The 22,890-nt window shown below is 43.8% G+C and overlaps 1 protein-coding gene across 3 annotated transcripts in view; it reads right to left on the minus strand.

Moving 5' to 3' along the window:
• Window positions 1-1,239: 1,239 nt before the first annotated feature.
• Window positions 1,240-22,890, minus strand: part of LOC135537854 (rab11 family-interacting protein 4A-like) — a 36,690-nt gene continuing 15,039 nt past the window's right edge. Inside the window, exons 2-14 of one of the 3 annotated variants that reach the window (XM_064963870.1) lie at window positions 17,826-18,067; window positions 17,360-17,545; window positions 15,833-15,967; window positions 13,715-13,750; window positions 11,091-11,190; window positions 10,635-10,738; window positions 10,223-10,363; window positions 9,701-9,782; window positions 8,317-8,454; window positions 7,793-7,951; window positions 6,532-6,618; window positions 5,832-5,975; window positions 1,240-5,622 (exon numbers count right to left, since the gene is read on the minus strand). In XM_064963870.1, the coding sequence (XP_064819942.1) occupies window positions 5,503-5,622; window positions 5,832-5,975; window positions 6,532-6,618; window positions 7,793-7,951; window positions 8,317-8,454; window positions 9,701-9,782; window positions 10,223-10,363; window positions 10,635-10,738; window positions 11,091-11,190; window positions 13,715-13,750; window positions 15,833-15,967; window positions 17,360-17,545; window positions 17,826-18,067 (1,674 nt within the window). In that variant the 3' untranslated portion in view covers window positions 1,240-5,502. The remainder of the gene's footprint in view (window positions 5,623-5,831; window positions 5,976-6,531; window positions 6,619-7,792; window positions 7,952-8,316; window positions 8,455-9,700; window positions 9,783-10,222; window positions 10,364-10,634; window positions 10,739-11,090; window positions 11,191-13,714; window positions 13,751-15,832; window positions 15,968-17,359; window positions 17,546-17,825; window positions 18,068-22,890) is intronic. The other 2 variants (XM_064963882.1, XM_064963875.1) reach the window with 2 other exon arrangements.

Raw genomic sequence — 22,890 nt, forward strand, 5'->3', positions numbered from 1 at the left:
CCCTCAAGACTTTACTGTTGTCCTACAGAGAAAAGCATGAACACAGAAATGTTGTAATGTTAGCTAATAAGCAGTGCTTGACATGGGCAGGAGATCGCCAGAGCGGAGTAGCTGCACGTCACATTTTATACGCTTGAGTTCCTGAGCTCCTGTTCAATGGTACAGTAGAGCTCCTGCACCAAAATATAAAACAGTACCGGCACTTATTTCGGGTCCAAGTCAAGCACGGCTAATAACGTCTGACACTTTTGCAAAATAAATGTTTCTTCACAGCATCATTCTACAAAATCCGTTAGATAGAGAAAGATTGCACTATCGATATCACCTTGCTGCCACAAATTTTGTCGAGGCAAGTCCTCCTTCACAAATAATTAAACTGACAACATGGAATACCGCAATAGGCTAGCTACATTTAACAACTAAATTCTGCATGAACATTTTTTTTTTATTACGTTGCTAAATTAAGTCTTCCGGTTGCTAATAGATTGACTGTTCGATAGTTAGCTAACGTCGATTGCTGGCTAGAAAACTCACTTTATTCCAGCATCAATTAACATATAATTTTCCCCTTTCATGTAAACTCAACAGCCCAATTTAACTACATAAACGTGGGTTTCAGAATGGGCAATTATAAAAAGACAATCAAGGTAAGGTAAATTGCTAGCTAATTAACCAATTCATCGTACACGTACCTCCGGTGGGCTTCGAATGCGGTGTATGACGTCAAGCGCACGGCGGAGTCTCATCTGTTCTGACATCCACGTGGGTTACTGCTTGGTTTATTATTTTGTACTGTTTCGGGTTTTTGTTTTCAATCCAACCCTATGTATTCTCTGTAGGACAATGTATTGAATCATGCAAATAATACAAGTTTTAGTTCCCCACTCCACCATCATAATATTAAATCAATTGACAGTGTGAATCAGAGGTTTAATGTATGTGTTGAAGTACACTGAACCAATCATTTCCATCGCTTTGAGAATTCTCTGGGTCCCACAAGTCATTTCTCAGGACTGTGAGATTTAGGTCAGCATAGATAGAGGCTCCTCATCAGGCATACTGCAGCTAGAGAGTTATGGCTATACAGGAAATCCCACATTTGATCAATTGTAGCAAACCTGTTTTACTGCATTTCTGAATCAATGGCAAACATTATTATTCCTAAAACAGGACAGAGTATTCCTTTGATCATACTGTAAGAAGTTGACATTTTCATTGAATAAATTAGCAATCATCAGGTTGTAATCATGCCAGGGCAAATCTCTTTATTTACAGCTTAAAGTTGTTTGTACATCACAATTGCAGATAAGACCTCATATCATAAGTAGTAGCCTACTTACAGCCACATGCAATACAGTGCTTCAATGTATGCGTAACAGTGGTACGTGGTAGAGAAATAGGACGACAGAAACTAGGTAACAGAAAATAACAAGATATCACAAGCTCAAGCCATTCTTATTGCCACAATGCCACCCCTTATGTGCTTTAAAACCCAACCTCTCAATATCTTTAAGAACAGGAGACTACATCTTTCATTGTGTTAGGAAGCATTTAGGAGCCAACGAATGGGAAACGTTTGAGTTTATTTAAAAACGTTGCAAGTGAAACTTTGTGACAGTGCTCAACAGGTGATTGGCTGTTGCACTGTCTGAAATGGGATGCCAATGATCAACAACTCCTCAAACTTGACAGGAGGGCTTCTACATGAGGACGAAGTCAAAGCTCAATTTGAAGACATTTCTCAATTTATCTCAATATCATTTAAATATGTGTGAATTGAATCTTTCAAGGTTGTAGTAAACCTTGTAGTGCCAGGTTGGTATGGTATAGAGAAAAGTAGTATTGCTCACCAGTTTATTTAGTGTATAGGAAGACAGGGGGAAAACTTATCAACATACTTTGAAAGGACACAGAAACCAAAGCAACCTGAAAAGCAATGGACACTGCATTCATAGATAGTTTTTCTGTTTCTGTGTCAACCTAGATATTCCCCCAACGCTCATCTGTTTTTAAATAAAAAACCTTGTGCTGAGCCCCCTAAGTCGTGCAGCGGTCTAAGGCACTGCATCGCAGTGCTTGAGGCATCACTACAGACCCGGGTTCCATCCCAGGCTGTGTCGCAGCCAGACGTGACAGGGTGACCCATGAGGTGGCACACAATTGGCCAAGCTTCGTCTGGGTTAGGGGAGGGTATGGCCAGCTGTTGTCCTTGTCACATCGTGCTCTAGCTACTCCTGTGGCGGGCCGGGGGCATGCACACTGACTTTGGTTGCCAGTTGTACAGTGTTTCCTGCAACACATTGATGCGGCTGACTTCCAGGTTAAGCAAGCAGTGTGTCAAGAAGCAGTGCGGCTTGGCAGGGTCATGTTTCGGAGTAGATCTTCGGCTCTCCCGAGTCCGTTCGGGAGTTACAGCAATGAGACAAGACTGTAACTACCAATTGGGGAGAAAAAGGGGTAAAAAGTACAAAAATAAATAAATAAATAAAAATAAACCTGTGCTGTAACAGTTTTGTAAACTAGAGTTGATTACCTGGCCATTTCCTGATAGAACTGTATAAAATAGTAAAAGTGTGGTGAGTGGCACAATACAAATCCTGTACAACATTTACAAGTCATGAACATCGTTCAGACACAGATTTTAAAGCAACAGTAAAAATATTCATTATTACGTTGTCTAAACAACATAGCTATATACTGTTTTAAAGGCACGAATACCAGAAAATGTGAGATCATGCAAAAAGAAGAAAAAACGACATATTTTTGTGCAAGGAAGCAAAATGTACGTTTAGAGCTATTTAATTTACAGCAGATTATCCCCTTTGCCTATCAACGCCCACTCGAATACAGTAGTACAGCAAAGGCCTACTGTATGACATTTGAAAACTGTCAACAAAATGTAGATTTGTACACAAAAACCCATTAGGTTTTAACAGAGAGAATGTTAGCTATGTGAGACATTCATGATATTTACAGTATACTAGCCAAAGGGCAAACACTACCCATATACTCTGTATAGACTCCAGTATGATTGCTATTCCAGTCTTATTAGTACCAAACTCTAGTCTACAGTAAGTGAACTTCTGATGAATATACCGCAGTATACTACAGGATCTTATATAGAGATGATAGGGATGATTCAATGAGCCAGACTGACATGGCTTAACACCCAGAGGAAATTCATAAAACACATTGAGATGTGGAACAACATAGAGATAAATACTGTATCTATCTCTATGCAGAATGCATTAAGTATTCTGTACATTCACATCCATTGGGTTACATTCATGTGCTTGTACATTGTTATGCTGTTGACTTGGCAGCCCTGTGTGCTGGCAGGGTTTGTCTCTATTTCAGTATGGATATAGGGAGAGTGGAGTGGCAGTGTCCGACACAGAAATATAAAGCATATAGGCTAATACCCACATAAAAAACACTATATTATACTATAGAATACTAAAGTACTTACTATATAATTCTAGAGTAAACTGTACTATACTATACTACACACTGTAGTATCCCTCGCTCATGTGAACAGTAGTACTATGTAATGTTATTGTATACTGTAGGAGCTATAGTAAATATTGTAGTGTTAGCCATAAAAAAGCACTGTCGTAAATACTACAGTATCTTACTTGCATATAACCTGCCCATTCCCCTCCCCCATGTCGCAATTTGTGCCACCCTTAAATGAGAAACCTACATGCCAAGTATAGACCATATAGTGTGTTCTCTACAGGTTATAGAAAAGAGCAGAAGCACTGAACAGTCTGTTTAGACCCCAGTCCTACCTACATTTTATGGAAAATGTGCTCTTTTGGTATTTCTCCAGTAGCTTTCCTGAAAGAGAAAGCTTAAATTTCTATGTCAAAGATAATAAAACAAAAACACTGTAGTAAATACTACAGTTTTGTCTGCAAAAACACTACAGTAAATACCACAAACCGCAAAAACAATACATTATTACTATAGTATACACTACAGTTTTCTATTATTACAGTATTTATACTTTAGTTAACTGTAAATACTACAGTATACTACAGTAAATACTAAAATAAATGCTGCAGTATTCACTGCAGTGTTTTTGCGGACTCCGTAAGTCAGAAAAAAAGTCTGCAAAAACACTACAGTGAATACTATAGTATTTATTCCATAGTATACTATAGTTTTTTGTGAGGGTAGCTATAACAGCTTAATGCAATGGGACATCCTTCATGGCAGATATCCTGGGTCTAACCAACTTATTTAGACAGACTTACTACAGAATGTCTGAGTAGAAAATAATGAATGGGAACCCATGATTAAGAGGAATTGGCATCTTGAAATTCTTTACCAGCGAATTAACAACTCACTGTGTGAGTTAAGAATTTACAATATGGATTTATCATACAGTATTACTCTACACAGATCATACTGTACCGTCATCTCAGAGTTCCCTAGGAAGGCATTCTTCTCTTCTCTTCCCCTGTACTGTACTGACCGATACACTTCACCTGTTCCTTCTTTGACTTCACTAAGCCATTCCATCCTCCTGAATGCATTCCATCACACCAAGTTCTGCTGCCTCTCATTATCACTTCACATGACTGATATCTACTTCAGTCAAAGCCAATACCTTTTGACATGGAGATGCTTGTACAATACTTTCTCGCTCCTTCTCTCCCTCCTTTCATCTCTTTCTGTCACTCTTCTTACTCACAGAAACACGTGCTGCTTTGCTTTCTTCATCAACGTGCCTCTACCCACATACCGGTCTTCAGCGACCGAACACAGATCCACTTTAAGGAAACAGTGGGGATAGGGTTGTCTGGAAGCTAAAGATCTCTGTGTGGCTATCTGCCAGCCTCTCTCTGTTCCTTTATTCTCCAATGGCTACAACACACGCTGTTGCAGGTGAATAGGTTTTTGTTCACATTGTTTCTACATACACTACTAGAGTACATATATCCAGTGTTCAACAACCAGTAATGCCCTACATATTCAAAGCACCTGCCCAGTATAATTATTTTCCCCAGTAATAATTCATCTCGATTGTGTTTTAGACTAAAGATGAGGCTGTGAGGAAACAATAGAGAACATAGAAGAAAGTGCACGAAGGAGTATGAGGGAGATACCAACATCTGTTGATGAGTCACAGAATAGAACAGAAGTACGACGGTGAAGTACCAAAACTCCCTTTAGTCGTCAACACAGAAAATCCACTATAGCTCCAGTCGCTGAGAGAAAACAGGGCCGTATTCATTAGGCCAGGTCGTAGCAAAACGTTTCGCAACAGAACACAAAAACAAGTGTTTCTAAGTCCCGGTAGTACCTCCCAGTTTCAGTCTGTTTTCTTCTGTTTTGTGCCTAATGAATACACCCAAGTTCACAGTTCCACTCCTGGGGCAGCAGGGGGCAATGATGTCTAGCTGTCCCAGGCCCCAGCGTGGCTAGTCTTCCTTTCCCTTTCAAATTCCCCATTCCCGGTGGGAGTTCTAGTAGTGCGTTTCTAGTAGGGGGGTTCTAGTTGGTCTTGATCTCCAATATGGAGGGGTTGTGGTCCAGGATAGACAAAATGATCTTGTCCATGTACTGCCGCAGACGGAAGTTGATCTCCTCCTGCTCCTTGAGGGCCTCCATCAACTGTGGAGAAATATCAAAGCAATGTGATGTTACCATTAGATATGGTGGTGCCATTATCTGGTTATACCAGCCTAAGAACCAGATCACATACATGCCTACTGTCTGAATTCCAATGGGTACTATGACCTTAATCATTAGGGTTACTCTTGCAGGGTTACTCCGAAATGATCAAATCATCAAATGATTAGCATTATGAATGAAAAACTCACATCGTCACGTGAGGCGTTGTCTATCTCAGCAGCCAGTGACTGGGCCTTGGTCTGGGTGGCAAACAGGTTCTTAGCCTCATAAAGACTCAGACTGAGGATCTGACCATTCAGGTCGTCGTTCTGTTCTCTCAGTTTCAGGTTCTCCTGTTGGGTGGAGGGGGGAGTGAAGGAGAGGGGGAGGGACATAGAGGGGGGGTGGGAGTTTTGGAGAGAGAAGAGGGAGGGGGAAGTAGAGGTAGAGAGAGAGAGAGAGAGAGAGAGCGAGAGAGAGAGAGAGCGAGAAAGAGAGAGAGAGAGAGAGAGATGAGTATCATAGCTTGATTTGACAGACTGAAGCGATGGGTTTAGAGGGAGTCCACAGCTTGATGAGATTCATCTCAATTCTCCAAGCGCCCCACTTCATCCACACTGTGTCAGTAGGCAAGGCCTGTTAGATTAGACTACTGAAGCCTCACACAAATACACCCACGACAAACCATCTCTCGATTTCAACAGCAGCTGACACAGCACACCACATCTACAGTAACACCTACAGGACAGGACACAGGTTATTATGTTTATCACGGTGTTATGGCACAAACTGCGCCCTGTGTCGACAGGGGGTGAAGCTCTATAGGCGCTGTATGGTGATGGATATGCTGTGGTTAATGGGAGGGGTCAAAGGTTAAAGCTCACAAGAAACAACAGTGGGTTTGTTTACCGTCTGACCGTGACGGAGGCGTGCCCCAGCGGATACTACGAGGTGGTGGAGGTCAGAGGTCAGAGGAAAATCCTGCGAGACAAACCGCTGGACACACAGAGGAGGAGCAAAGAGGAGCACAGGGAGACATGAGAGGGAAGAGACTCATTCATCCCTGTTTGGAATACTATCACATCAGCTCGCTGATCTGCATTCTCTTTTAAAACCCTTTCTCAAATATGAAACAGTGTCATTAATAAAATAACCGATTTGAAAAAGTAACCTATGAGTGTTTTAAATAAGGAGTTTTCAGATAAGCACCATTTGATCTAAAAGTGTTGAGAAAAGACAAAAAGGGTATCGCATATCTGCCTGACACCAATTAGAGATGTTTCTCTTCCAGCCTTGTAGTTTAAACTTTGAATCAAAGCCTGTGACTGCAGAACATGGTTTACTTGTCTGTGTGTCTGTGTAGTCTGGTTACCAGACTTTTTAGCTAACATTCCACTCCTGTCATTTGCCAAATGTAACAGCTGAGCAGAGACGGCAACCAGGCAAGTGTGAGAGAGAGGAAAAAAAAGAGAGAGATCCAGATGAAAGCTGCAGGCAAGGCGAGGCACTGTGATTACTCTCCTAGCGTTACTGTCTGTTTGACAGAGTGTACTGACCGAAGGCAAGAAAGAAGCCTACAGTAGAATATCAAATCTTTACACATGAAGATACCGCAATACTGCATGTCTCAGAATTAGAGCCTCTGCCTTGTCTGAGAGGACATCTTAGAAACACTTTCATCTTGATCTCTTATCTCATGGTTATACTCGGTCCGATGCTCTTAACAAGGATGAGGAACATTAACAATATCATTTCACTGCCCTTGACCGACAGATATCACTGGTATTCACCACCTCAAAATGGCACACTATCTAAGAAGTCGAAAAGGACAAACCTATAGTAGATAAGACGCACTGTAGGTAGATATGACCAGTGTATGCCACTCTCTATGTTGATAGTGTACTCCCAGCATTAGACTATCACACGAAACACTGTTAGCTCGCACAAAAGCATATAGTGGTGGCATATTCAAACAAATACAGTATACTTAGAGGTGGAATTGAGGGGGAACGTGTAAAAAAACAAAACAAAAACACTTTGTGTAAAAGATTATTTTAGAGCCCCACCTGTTTGAGTCTCTTGCCCAATTAAATCCTAGCAAATACCCCAAAAGAGGAAGTAACAATGCATTCATACAGAGTTAGCATTTGCCACTAGCTCTCAAGCCCACCTGTTTGTGTCTCTTGACCTCATGCTCCAGCTCCATCTCTCTGGTCTTGGCGTTGAACTCCGTCAGCCCAGAGGAGGAGCTGTGGCCGTGGCCAGGCTTCTCTGTCTCCAGTTTGAACAGCTGCAGGTGCTCCAGCTCCCGACGAAGGTCCTCAATCAGCTGCAGGAGGAGGGAGACAACCAGGGATGATATTATGCGGTAGCTGTCGTAGAGACTGTGAAATTATAAAGAGTACCTGGGATAGCCATGTAGACCAGTCTGATGCAGTGGGCAGGCTGGTTTATGTGAAAATGTATTCTGTACAAACATTCAGCTACTAGAGATTTCAGAAGAGTGGGAGAGGCATCATAAGCTTCCATTTCACACTACATGTAAAGGTGTGCATAAGTGTGTGTGTGTACGTGTGTGTACGTGTGTACGTGTGTCTGTGTACGTGTGTGTGTGTGCGTGTGTGTGTGTGCGTGCGTGCGTGCGTGCGTGTGTGCGCGCGTGTGTCCCTGTGTGTGTGCTATCTCTCCTCCCACCTCTTGCATGGCCTCCCTCTCCTTCTGGAACTCGTGTCTGTTCTGCCTCAGCTTGTCCATCATCTTCCTGTAGAGGTCCAGCTCATCCTTCAGCCTTAGACTGGTGTCCTCCAGCTTGTCTGTCATACGCTGCTTCTCCTGACAACACACACATATAGACACATTCGAATACATGTGATGATGCACAGAGAATGAAGCACGGATCGTTTTTCAAACGTATGCCTGATTCACATTCCAGACCAAAGCCAAGGCAATCTGTTCTGGGCTGGACTGGTTACGAATCCACTATAGTTGCTGGAACCATGCTGGGACGGACAATGTGAATAGAAGAGCCCCAAGCCAGCACAGTGCAGTGCCAAGTACAACAGCTTAGGGAGAGGCAAAATAATACAACAAGCTGGGGAGGGTGGAGTCACTCAATCTCAAAACTGACCCCGATTACCCAATAACCTCGGCTCTGCCCCCAACCTTCCAGAGTAGCTCATCAAAATAAAAGTCACATGGTGTTCACACAATAAAGGTCCCACAGTATGAATAAGGCATTGGGTTGTTAGGATGTATGCGGTAAGCAAGAACACAGTCAGTCTAATAATGCACAGTGAATAGTCCTGTAAGAAGAAGCATTAGGACACATACCTTAAAACTAACTATAATTTGAATGGAAAAAATGTAATTAAAAAAATGGTTAAATAAAGGTGAATTTTTTTTTTTTCTTCTCCGCAATGAGTCTGGATCTGAGTCCCTCCCCGATGATTTTTAGAATGGAACAACATTCTAGCCACTGTGTTCCAGAAACCAATGGGTTGGGCTAGAGACAGAATACACATCGGTAAAGCGGAGGTTTGAAAATTCGTCATTGGCTTTGATACAATCAAATCGCTGATGACTTTGTTTCGTAAAACGCCTCCCATTTTGATGTCACCACAAATTACTTCAGCGATGGCAGTCTCAGACTGAAGTATGAGGTGAACGACAGAGCAGCGAAAGAATTCAGTTTGAGTCGTCAGGCAACCTGAAGTGTATAGTATAGTAATTAGTTAGTGTGACTGTCTGTTCACACAACTACACAATTAATTGATCATGCAGACCAGTAATGCCAACTCCCTTGCATGTTTTCACCAGGCAGGCTAGAAACAGAGGTGTTGATATGAGCCCAGCTGTAGCCTTCACACCCCCAAACGTGTGCGTGTGTGTGTGTGTGTGTGACTGTGGCAATTGGTCACGTGCTGTTGATGGGAGGGTGTTGATGTTTTGTAACCAGTTATCGAGGTCTCTGTCTGTGTAGAGATCGTAGTACTGGAGTTGCATGAGTGGGAGCGTGTATTTGTACTAAACGTAGCCTACTGTGTCTCTGAGGATGATATGTACGCCAGCACGCACGTACCTCGTCCAGTTTCTCTGTCTGAGACTTCAGTCTGCACATGTTCACCGATATATCCCCGTTCTCCTCCTCTAGCTGTTGGACTCTGTAGGGGAAGAAGAGGAAACACATCATTCATCCATGTTTAATATACTGTATGTCCTGGTTATTCAAAACAAGGCAACTAACAAAGAGAAATGGACATTAGCAGTACAGCAGACCTCAAGGTCTGGATTCAGTATCTAGCTCAAGGCCTAATCTATGGTATCTACCTAGCGTTATGGACTACACTCTTAGAAGAAAGGGTTCTTAGGATGTTCCCATAGGAGAAGCCTTTTTGATTCCAGGTAGAACACTTTTGGGTTCAATGTAGAACCCTCTGTGGAAATGATTCTACATGGAACCCAAAGGGTTCTCCTATGGGGACAGCCAAAGAACCCTTTTAAGTTATAGATAGCACCTTTGTGTACACGCATACATGTAAATATGAGTATCTACGATGCAGTGTATAAATGATTGAAGTAAGTGTGTTTGTGTGTGTGATACCGGTTGAGTAGCAGCTCTAGCTCAGTGTTCTTGTCTCTCTCCATCCTGCTGTAGGCCTCACGGTGTCGTCTCTGCTCCTCCTCTGTGTTCTGCTCTGCCCGCGCCTCCTGGTCCTTCAACTGCTCCTCCAACTCGTGGACCCTATGAGTGACACACACACACACGCATGCACACACACACACATACAGAAACAGTAGCATAAATGAGATATGCAAACAAAATGCTCACACGTTCATTCTTAAATATATATATATATATATATATGTGTGTGTGTGTGTGAGCATTTTTTTGCATATCTCATTTATGCTAATGTTTCTGTATGTGTGTGTGCATTCGTACATGTGTTTGTGTGTATCTAAGTGTGTGTGTGTGTGTGTGGGTGGGCATGCATGCGTGCGTGTAAATCTCCTACCTGTGAACCAGCTGTGTGTTCTCCTGCTTTAGCTTGGACTTGAGATCTCCGTTCATCAGTGTGTCATTCTCCAACTCTGCTACCTTCTTCTCTAGGTAACTCACCTGTGTGTGGGAGAGAGAGGGAGAGATAGAGAAGGGGGGGGGTGAGAGAGGGTGAGAGAGAGTGAAAGAGAGAGAGGGTAAGAGATGTTGTTATATCATTCATTCATCCAATGTCCTTACTCCAGCCAGCACAATCAGCAACAAGCTCTGTCAGAGCCATTCAGCTCGATTCACAGCAGAACACCTCTTGACAGTAGCAGCCAATGCAATCAATTTCACAATCAGTATCCCATCAAGTTTCACCTTAATATAATGGAGTGAATGTAGTGGAACGGTCACAGATAGAGACAGGCACAATAAATGGTAGTCCCTTCCATAGAATTAAACAGAACACAACATATCTCTGCGGTACCTTCTCAGTGATGTCGATGTCACAGGAGTCGATGCTGTCTCGGAACAGGTCCTCCGTGCTGCCGTTGCTGCTGCTGAAGTTACTGGTGTGGAGGAGCTGCCTGCAGACAGAGAGAGAGAGGAAGAGAGAGGAAGAGGCTGTTATACAAGACTTGAAGAAAAAATAACAATCAAATCTCTCCCAACTGTGGTAGTCCTAGAGCTATCCTTTTTTAGCTTCACCCTATAGGGCATCAATCTGAGCTTTACTGCTGAACCATAATGCTACTGTGTGTGTGTGTGTGTATGTCCACTCCTGCAGAGAGAATGCTGCAGGATAGGATGTAAAAGGGACTATAAGCAAAAGGGCTGTGCCAGTGGGGGAGCTGATCACACACACATGCACACATCACACACATCACACACTATTACACTACAAAGACACACAGGCATGCATGCCCATATATACACACACGCGCACACTCACACACACAGTGGCATTCAAACTGCCACCACATCTAGCCCCACTCTAACTAATGGAATGGCTTCACACCAGCCTCCATTACAGAGACTATTCATCAATAAGAGGAGGAGGAGAAAGGGAGAGAAAGAGTAAGGGAGGAGAGGAGGAGAGGTAGAGAGTAGGGAAGGTAGAGAGTAGAATAGAGGGAGAGAGGGAGAGAGTAGAAGAGAGGGCGTGAGTAGAGAGAGGGAGAGAGTAGAAGAGAGGGCGAGAGTAGAAGAGAGGGCAAGAGTAGAGAGAGGGAGAGAGTAGAAGAGAGGGCGAGAGTAGAAGAGAGGGCGAGAGTAGAAGAGAGGGCGAGAGTAGAAGAGAGGGCGAGAGTAGAAGATAGGGTGAGAGTAGAGAGAGGAGAGAGTAGAAGAGAGGGTGAGAGTAGAGAGAGGAGAGAGTAGAAGAGAGGGCGAGAGTAGAAGAGAGGGCAAGAGTAGAGAGAGGGAGAGAGTAGAAGAGAGGGCGAGAGTAGAGAGAGGGAGAGAGTAGAAGAGAGGGCGAGAGTAGAAGAGAGGGCGAGAGTAGAGAGAGGAGAGTAGAAGAGAGGGCGAGAGTAGAGAGAGGAGAGAGTAGAAGAGAGGGCAAGAGTAGAGAGAGGGAGAGAGTAGAAGAGAGGGCGAGAGTAGAAGAGAGGGCGAGAGTAGACGAGAGGAGAGAGTAGAGAGTAGAAGAGAGAGCGAGAGTAGAAGAGGGAGAGAGTAGAGAGAGGGCAAGAGTAGAAGAGAGGGCGAGAGTAGAGAGAGGAGAGAGTAGAAGAGAGGGAGAGAGTAGAAGTGAGGGAGAGAGTAGAGAGGGAAAGAGTAGAAGAGAGGGAGAGAGTAGAAGAGAGGGAGAGAGTAGAGAGAGGAGAGTAGAAGAGAGGGAGAGAGTTATCGGACAAGAAAAAGGAAAAGAGTAGAGAGGTTGGGGAGAACAGTATGCACATAGATCAGTGCTGGCAGGCCAATCTCTCTTTGTCAGTTTAATTCACAATCTAGAGGGAAGTAGGACAAAACCCTAGACACTGTACATTGACCACAATGAATGGATATTTACATGATAGGTAAGCTATACAAAACCTTGAAAAGAGCCTATATAACTGACAATCTCTTAGAAAAAAATTAACTATTGGAACCAAGAACTGATATTGGCACAATATGGAGGGAATGTTGGAACCTAACTAACAAAATTACAATTAACTAAAATGTACGCTTAATCCAGTATGAACTAATGTACAAAATTCAAAAATTCTACAGCACAACAGCAGATTCATGTATGTCTTAAGTGTAAAACTAACTATGAATCAATAATCCATGCCTTCTGGTAAGGTATGGGCGGAGTTGAAAGTTGGCTGTCAGAAATATTACATTGTAAATGTACTTTTAATCCGTTTGTCTGCATATTTCAAGACATGGCAAATGGGGGTGTAGTGAGATACCCGATGGGTTGGGACGATACTTTTCTCGTCAATCATCTTGAAAAAACGAATACTTAAAAAAACTCAAAATCAACAAAACCTCTGTTGTTAACACAATGGAAAGGTCAAATGCTTTGTTATCTAAATGTTGAAAGTGTGTGGGCGACAGAGAGAAAGAAACAAGATGATGCCGATTGAGGCCATGTGGCGGAGAGTGATGCGGGCGCTTGAGATGGGGGTGTCAGTCAGCATGTGGGTCTGGGCAGGTGTGATGTAGTTGATGTTTGTGTGATGTTGTCGTTTGTATGTGTATTGTAAAACAACCTATAATAATGCCTCCACTGCATTGTATTCAGGTACACTTGTATGTTGAACACAGTGCCCTTGCTTCAATGTGTACAAACAAGCATCTTCATTTGATCACCCCGTTGATCAATTTCCTTCATTTGCCCATATTTCCCATTGCTGCAGGTTTATTTTCCTGCTGTGAGAAACTGGTCAAATTAACATCTGTACACAGTAGTAACTATAGTAGTAAAGTGAACACAGAAGAGGTAGAGAGGTTCAGTATACCTAAACCATTACCATATTACTTAGGAAGAATTACCTAGACACCAGTCAAATACACTGGCTGACATGATGATCACATGACTAACGGACTGGAACAATAAGGAAATGGCCAACATGCAAAAACAAACACAGTAAACACACACACACATATGGAGACGTGACCGACCTGCCAAAGGCTGTGCTGGAGATTTTCCTATTGGGGCTGGAGAAAAAGAGACAGAGAACATCCCAGTTAGTCTTTATCCTTGTCAGAAGACATGGATATGTCTAGAGACATTAGTTTATTAGTTATAACAGTGAATTATAGATAGAACAGCTAATTGCTGTTTGATTGGTATTAAGGTAGTATTGTAAATCAGTATTTTGCACAAGAGGAGAAAGAGAGTGTGTGTTTCAAATAGCACCATGTTCCCTATAGTATATAGTGCACTACTTTTGACCAGAACCCTATAAGCCCTGGTCAATAGTAGTGCCATATAAGCCCTGGTGAATAGTAGAGCCCTACAGGGAAAAGGGTGCCATTTAAAACACAACCAGAGAGTATGGCATGAAGGGCATGTCAATGTTCATGAAATAACTCTCCCTGAGGGTGCCGCTGGGAACAGTAGTTTTGTGGGTTCAGCAATAGTTCTGACTCAAAGCTTTGTGTCTGCTTCACCATTAAATCAAAGAGAGAAATCTCTCTCTCACACACACACACACACACACACACACACACACACACACACACACACACACACACACACACACACACACACACACACACACACACACAGGTATGAGAGTACACCTTATGCACACACAAATGCACGTGCGCACACACATTTATGCCATATCAAGCATCTCCCCAGACTGACTGCATGCTGACGGGGCATCTTCTTCTGTCTCCTCCTGTCCCTCCTTCAAGGATTGATCTTGTCAAGTCTTCCATCTCTCTGCCAGCAACACTTCACTCGCAGCGACTCTGCATCATCCATCTTTGCTTTAACTTATCCTTCTCCGACAAACCCTCTCTGTCACTTTTTCCTCCTCTGCATGCCCATTCACCTATTTATCATTCCACGTTCTCTCACCTCCCTCCTCTCCCTCTTCCTTCTCACTTTCTCTCTCCCACCCCCATTCCCCCTCTCCCCTCCCCATCCTCTCTCCCTCTCTCTCTTCCTTCTCACTTTCTCTCTCCCACCCCCATTCCCCCTCTCCCCTCCCCATCCTCTCTCCGTCTCTCTCTTCCTTCTCACTTTCTCTCTCCCACCCCCATTCCCCCTCTTCCCTCCCCATCCTCTCTCCCTCTCTCTCTTCCTTCTCACTTTCTCTCTCCCACTCCCATTCCCCCTCTCCCCTCCCCATCCTCTCTCCCTCTCCTCCCTTTACTATTCCCCCTTTCTTTACTTGCTCTCCTGCGAAAGGTAGAGGTCTGACTAATTACTGTTAGCCCAGGTATTCATCTCAGTAGAGAGTAACCTTTTCAGTCAGAAGAACTGCAGAGTCAGCAGAGACAGAGCTGTAGTTGAAGGGAAGACAAAACCATTCCAGAGTCCTCACCACTTCATTACATTCATTACCGAGTTCTCCAGCCCAGGGCCACTACTGCTATAGCTTACATATAGTAGGGGTGCAGGTGTGTGCGTGTCTTGGTGTGTGTGTGTGTGTGTCTGTGTACAAGAGAGTGCAAATCTATATAAGTAAGTTCTATGTGAGATGTGAGTGTTTCAGTCAGTGTGTGTTCATCAAAGAAGGTGTGGGTGCGTTAGTTTACAGAGGAAGTGATTCAATCCATAAAGATCACACAGGATAACGTGTCTGAAAATAGACCGCCTACAACTCTCACTGTACACACGCTGATGATGTGGGTCGATGAATGGTGGTGACCCATTCTGACATTTGGGGATTTATGTAACAAGTTGTGCGTGTGTGTGTGTGTGTTTGTGTGTGTGTGTGTGTGTGTGTGTGTGTGTGTGTGTGTGTGTGGGCGGGGACAAGACATTTAAGCTCTTGGTGACATCATCAAAATAAATAGCAGGTCACTATGACAGTATTATCTAACCTATCTTACCTACAGTACAATAGTCAGTCAGGGTAAACGTAGTGGACAGTAGAAGTGTGTCACTTCCCTGAATTAATGACCAGGTTTATTTTCTGTGAGAACACATCTCATTCTCAGAGCCAGGAGTTTAACTGTCCACGTGATCTGACATGACCAAAATCCTGTGCCCGTTCCACCTACTCAGCTGGGCTCTGGGCTCTTACGTGTAATGGTGTCGGTGGGTGTCCTGTCCTGTGTTACCTGTTGGCTTTGAGGTTCTTCAGCCTGGCCTCCAGGTCGTTGAGTAGGTTGACCTTCTTACAGCACTGGGAACAGTACACGTCCATCATCTCATTGTTGTACAGGTGGCGTGTCTTCCTGGGGCTCTGGCCAGCACTACAGACACAGGTGAAGACAAAGAGTTAGAGACAGAATATACACACACACACACAGTAAAATCAGATTTAATAAACAGATACAGGCACACACATACACAAACACATATGATAACTAATGCACTAGACACAAACATACACATGGATTTTGTGTTGTAAATATGTGGTAGTAGAGTAGTGGCCTGAGGGAATACGCTTAATGTGTTACGAAATCTGTTGTGAAATGTAATGTAAATGTTAATTGTATACAACTGCTTTAATTTTGCTGGACGCCAGGAAGAGTAGCTGCTGCCATGGCAGGAACTACTGGGATCATCATAAATACAAATATACAAATACAGTAGACACACAAACACATTACTTGCACGTACAAACACCCACACACACACACACACACACACACAACTGTCTAGGTTTACTACACGTTAACATGGAGTTCACATAACACACTATTTCCCATGGAAACGTACACAACCATCTACAAATATCATAAAGCTCTATTCTAAACTCAGAAGTAGGACAGAAATAAGTCCATAGTAATGAGTTTAGGTACTTGATATTCGGAGCAGGACCAAGGAAGCTGAATAGTGTTGGGAGTAAATCCTCCTTCAAAACAGCTCTATAGATGAATTTTAATCAAGAGAGGCCCTGGGGGCCATATAGGCTACGTCTCCAATGGCACCCTATTCCCTTTATAGTGCACTAATTCTGACCAGGGCCAATAGGTCTCTGTTCAAAAGTAGCGCAATATGTTGGTAATAGGGTACATTGGGACACCATCACACTCAGTTCCAGTCAAGAGTAAAAACTAATGAGTTTGGTAAGTGAGGCTCTGAGAGAATAGAAAGGCAGCCTGAAGTGGGCATACACACACACACACACACACACACACACACACACACACACACACACACACACACACACACACACACACACACACACACACACACACTAGGGGATTAAGAGGGTCACAGACTTACAGGACAGGGGGTATGAGACTTGACAGGGGGTGTTTTGTGAAAATATAACATTATGCTCAGTGGGGTTCAGTAAGTCATCACCACTTGGATCTGAAATGGTTCAAACTCTTAGTTCTGTGTGTTTGTATTCTGGGTTGGGTGATGCTGTGCATGCACTTGTCATCTTTTCGTTGCACAGTGTTATGCAGATTTCTCTAGTTGATCAGTTGGCCTTTCTGGGTCACATGATGTTTGACAGGTAATGAATCATCTTCGTGTTTGTGTTTCTGTCTTATATCATTTCACACAGTTTTGATCGTGTATACGTTTGTATTTCTCGTTGCATATGGTGTTCCCCAATTTTCTGTGGATGTTGTAATGATACTCTATGTAATAGTGTGTCTGTGTATGAGTGCGTCAGGGTCTCCTCTTACCTGGAGGGTACAGAGGAGCCCAGGTCAGAGTAGCCGTTGGTGCGCGTCTCGTCCTCGGGGCAGGGGCTGCTGGGAGTGTAGTCCACGTCCTCTCCCTCTCCGTAGTCCTCAAACTGCTCCTCGTTCAGAGAGGCAGAGGAACGCGTCGACAGGTCAGAGGTCACCGATGGGTTTAGCTGACTGCACCTGCAAAAACAGGAAGTAGACTTTCAGGAAGTAACATTCAATAAGTTTAAAGTGTCGTAGTGAAAAAAAGACACAATGTACATTCATTTTTCAATTATAAGGGTGGCTATTCAAATTCTGACAGTGCAGATTTTTTTATAGGATTGCAAATGATATATTTCACATGAGGTAGATGAGTTACATGTACATGAACAAGTCTAATCTCTACAGTTCTTTTATAAAGAGAGTTCACTTATAAAGACACCATATGTTCAACACCACACAAAGACTAACAACTAACTTGTCTCCAGGAAAGAAAAGTCCTCCCAGTCCATCCTCCTTGTCTCCTCTACTCCTCCCCCCTTCAGAGACATCTGATCCTGGGTTGCTCTCCACAGCACTGTCCATGTCTAACTCTGCCCTCTCTCTGCCCTCCACCTCTCCTTTCTCCTCTCCCTCTGGGAATAGATGGCACCCAGGCTCTGGGTTAAGGGACACCCGCGTGCACATGAGGACCGGATGTGCAAGGGCTTTGTCAACACGCTGTAGAGCGAGAGAGAGAGAGATGTGATATATTAGGATCCCCATTAGCTGACGCCAATGGAGACAGCTAGTCTTACTGGGGTCTGAAACATAACGAAAAACACATTACAGACAAAAGATTTTAACATTTACATACAGAGAGGGAGTGATGTAAGCAGGGAAGGTACACACACACACAGGCATGTGCACACACACACACACACACACACACACTCACTCACTCACTCACTCACACACACACACACACACACACACACACACACACACACACACACACACACACACACACACACACACACACACACACACACACACACACATTTTTGTGCAGTCAACAGAACTACAGGACTATGCAAATAGTACTCTCAGACCTATTGATAGCGTCTAACACTGATAGACATGTTATTAGGGTTTCAGCAAAGGTTACATGTTGGTTGTGAACAGTGAGCTCAAACCTGAAATCCAAGTGCTAGAACTAGTGCTCAAAATGAGGTCTTAACTCATACAAGGTGTTAAGTAAAACACTAAAGGGATTTAAATAATGCTTGTGGATTCCTTCATTGTGGGAAAACTCTGGGGGTCACAGAAGGTCATGGAGGGTATTGAGTTGGGGTCAAAGGTCATGAGACTGGTCATTCAGTTTCACTCTAACAGCTCTAATCCAGTCTCATGGTAATAGAGTAAAGAACGACCGATAACAGATAATCAGCCGAGCCGATATATTGGACCAATATTGGCCTTTTCTAGTCTATCGACTATCGGCCATTATCTATCGGCTTAGCCAATAGTCCCTTCTACATAGCAAAGCTGCTGCTACGCTAGCCACCACTCACTGCCTGAGCCACGAGCACTGCACAATGCAGAGGAATGTCTAGCTGGGAAAGTCAGCCGCAGCAAACTAGCTCATTCTCCAACAGAAAGGTGCAGTATTGAGAAATGGATAAATTGACACAGTGACCAAAATCAAACTCCTGTTGCAAATATTATTTTAGTTAATTCACTAATAATAAGGCTTGTGTCGACGTGGTTAAATGATTGTGGTAATAGGGAAAGAAAGAAGTGTTTTAAAATGCCTAAATAAAGGTTGGCAATAGGTTTAGCTACCTAAGAATATTCCTGCATATTTAATGTGTATGGACCAAGAAAGCTATAGATCTGTCACGCCCTGACCTTAGAGAGCCTTTTTATTTCTCTATTTGGTTAGGTCAGGGTGTGATTTGGGTGGGCATTCTAGTTTTCTATTTCTTTGTTGGCCGGGTATGGATCCCAATCAGAGGCAGCTGTCTATCGTTGTCTCTGATTGGGAATCATACTTAGGCAGCCTGTTTTCCACCCTATGTTGTGGGATCTTGTTTTTGCACAGTAGCTGTATAACCCTGCAGAACTTTATTTTAGTTTATCTTTTTTTGTGTGTGTGTGTCCATTCTAAAATAAATAAGATGTTCACTTTCCACGCGGTGCTTTGGTCTCATTCCGACGACGGACGCAACAAGATCATCACGTCTTTGTGCGTTCTCACGTCTCAAACTATTGGCAGATTTGAGTCATTCAGACAGAACGTGCTTGGTCGTTTCATATTTTTTCCTACGCTTGCTATCCTTGTTAGATATTATGCACATTTATGGCTTGGCAGCAAATCTCATGGCCATTGAGCTAGTTCTCATAGTAGCAGTTAACATTACCAAGTGATATGAGCGATGGAGATAGATGTTAGGACATGTGAAAGGGAGCGGAGTTCCTCGCTCTATCCAATCGTAGCTGTAGGATAAAGTTACAAACCGCCCATTTGTTGACAGATAGCTCGACTAGCCAACTGAGTTGTTTGAATTTCGTACCAGGCAGATTAGAGATGCTTACTGAGAAATAGAAGAAAAAAATCCAGATCACAGAAAATGACAAAATATACTAGTTTTATAAGCATCCATGATCACAAATCATGACGTTAAAGTGGACCCATTTGCCTTTTATATTCTCAAACTAACAGCAGTGCCTACATGATGTCCTACCACACAGGCGTGACATGCTGGAGTGATGCTTCTATGCAAATGTTGTTGATCAGTAGGCTGATTGGCCCAGCATTGTCCAGATTTGCCCGGGGTAGGCCGTCATTGTAAATAAGATTTTGTTCTTAACTGACTTGCCTAGTTAAATAAAGGTTGAATTAAAAATATTTAAAAAACTCAGGGCTGGATGCCAAAAGTACTCTTCCTAACATCACTAGAACTCTGTTGGAGCCTGTCTGCCTCCCAGAACACACACACACACACACACACACACACACACACACACACACACACACACACACACACACACACACACACACACACACACACACACACACACACACACACACACACACACACACACACACACACGTACACAGTAACCACCTGGAAAGCGCACACACATCTTTGTGCAGACTGCAGGACAACGCAAATAGTACTCTCAGCCTTATTAACATCACCAGTCAAAACATTGAGAGCATTAAACACTGACAGATACATTCTTAGGCTTTCAGTCAAAACATGTTGGTTGAACAGTGAACAGTGAGCACAAACCTAAAATGCAAGTGCTAGAACAAGTGCTCAAACGTGGTCTTAACTCAAACAAGGTCGTAAGTGAAACACTAAAGGAATTTCAATTAGGCTAGTGGAATCCGTCACTGTGAGAAGACCCAAGAGGTCACAGAGGCTATTGAGGTGGGGGGGGGTTAAAGGTCATGAGACACTTGTCATTAATTCAGTGTCGCCCCAACAGCTCTAATCCAGTCTAATGCTAATAGAGAAACCTTACTTTATCTCTACATACCGGAGAAGTAGGAGGGAGGGAGAGAGAGAGACGAGAAAGAGGGAGGTACTGAGGCCAGCCCAATTACACACAAGTACATCCCACACAGAGCATTAGACAGCTTTAGAGGATAATAAAGGCATTATCACTCAAGGGCTCTCACCTCACCTCTCTCTCTCTCTCTCTCTCTCTCTCTCTCTCTCTCTCTCTCTCTCTCTCTCTCTCAATACTGGTTGAACTGCTAACAGATGAAAACTCAGGGCTGGAGGCCAAAAGCACTATTCCTAAATTCACTAAAGCGCTGTTGGAGCCTGTCTGCCTCCCAGAATACACACCCAACCCTTGATCGCACACACAAACACACCCATACACACAACCTGTAGGCAAACACACAACACACACACACACTGTCTGTAGGATTAAGCGACAGCAGCAGGGACCCTGAGGCAGGGAGGGCCAGGGACAATACAAGGAGAAAGAGCCTGTTTAGTATTCCATAGAGGACCAGGAGGAGGTCTTCACATCTCCATGCCCCAGGGAATGCCACCCAGCATGGGGTAGAGGCAATAAACTAGGCCCCATCGCACCTCTCGGGATGGAAATATTACACTGCAAGAAAAAAGTAGCAGAGTGAAGAGTGTAAATTCCTTACAGGAAACACACAAAGAAAAACACACAGTAGGAAGAGTTGTTACGATTTTAGGTGAATGGTGTTAATTAACCCGACTTGACACCTGTTGCTGAATAACTATTTGGGCATGAGGAAGCCGCTTTGCATAGCCAGTGTGTACAGCGTAGGATCTTGCCTGCTGTGTTTGGTGCTGTATGGTGGGCATGGCTAAGAATGATTAAAGTATAGTTCAGTAGACAGAAGTTGAGCAACTTCCAAAGGTCTTCTCCCTCAAGACATGAGACTCAGATAGGGCTATTACATACAGATGAGTCTCCAATCCATCTGAATTAAAACTCAGTTGAGGGCAGACATACAAACAAACAAAATGAACACACACTCCCTTCTACACACACACACACACACACACACACACACACACACACACACACACACACACACACACACACACACACACACACACACACACACACACACACACAGACAGCCAGACAGCCAGACAGCCAGACCGCGTCACCCCAGCCCTGGTAGTCCAGTACAATAGAGACTGGGACAGTTTGGTCAGGGTGGGTGAATGCCTTTATGCCAGTAAGCAGTTGGTAGCTTAGGTCAGAAGAGACAGGGTAGAGAAGGATGGGGTAGTGGTTTGTTTTGGATGGGGTTCAGCTGGCACTCCTCCAGTCACTCCTGAGTTGTTCTGACAACAGTGGGAACAGGGTGATCAACGGGAGGGGCCGATGGGGTGGAGTGTGTGTGTGTGTATGGAGACCGGCTTCTCTACCGGATCCTTGCACAACAAACTACTCCTAAAAAGCCTGCAGGCCATAACAGCTGAATAACTAGGCTACCACGGGCTAACACATCACTGTGTTCCCAAAAGTGTACCAGGATGCTGCCAAAGCCATATATACAGATGTCTGTGGAGGTTACCAAATGACCTCACAGCAGCCAGTGGGTGTTACCTGAATGCCAAAGGGTGTTGCACTCTTCTTTAATGATGCCATGTTAGTACAAGCTTTAAGAACATCAGAGAGGGTACAGTTGATCACCACCTCCCAGGATATGCCCATTCTTGCTCTTCTCTAATATTGATAGCTCTAGATCACTTACTGGAGTGTTCTCTCTCTCTCTCTCTCTCTCTCTCTCTCTCTCTCTCTCTCTATAACTCTCCCTCTCCCTCTCACTCTCTCTGGTTTCCCATTCAAGATCAAGTGAGAGATGGGAAGCCCCAACAACCTGAGAGACCAAGACCCAGGGCCTCTGCCCTGGTTTCCTGATATCCAGGCCAACACCCATTCCTCTCCCTCTCTCTCCTCCTCTTCCGCTTTCACACATCCCAGGTGACATCAGGGGCTGGAAGGTGTGAGGAGAGGCAGAGGGAATGAGGTGATGGAGTGGAAGAAGG

This window comes from Oncorhynchus masou, chromosome 5 (assembly GCF_036934945.1).
Source record: "Oncorhynchus masou masou isolate Uvic2021 chromosome 5, UVic_Omas_1.1, whole genome shotgun sequence".
Taxonomy (NCBI): domain Eukaryota; kingdom Metazoa; phylum Chordata; class Actinopteri; order Salmoniformes; family Salmonidae; genus Oncorhynchus; species Oncorhynchus masou.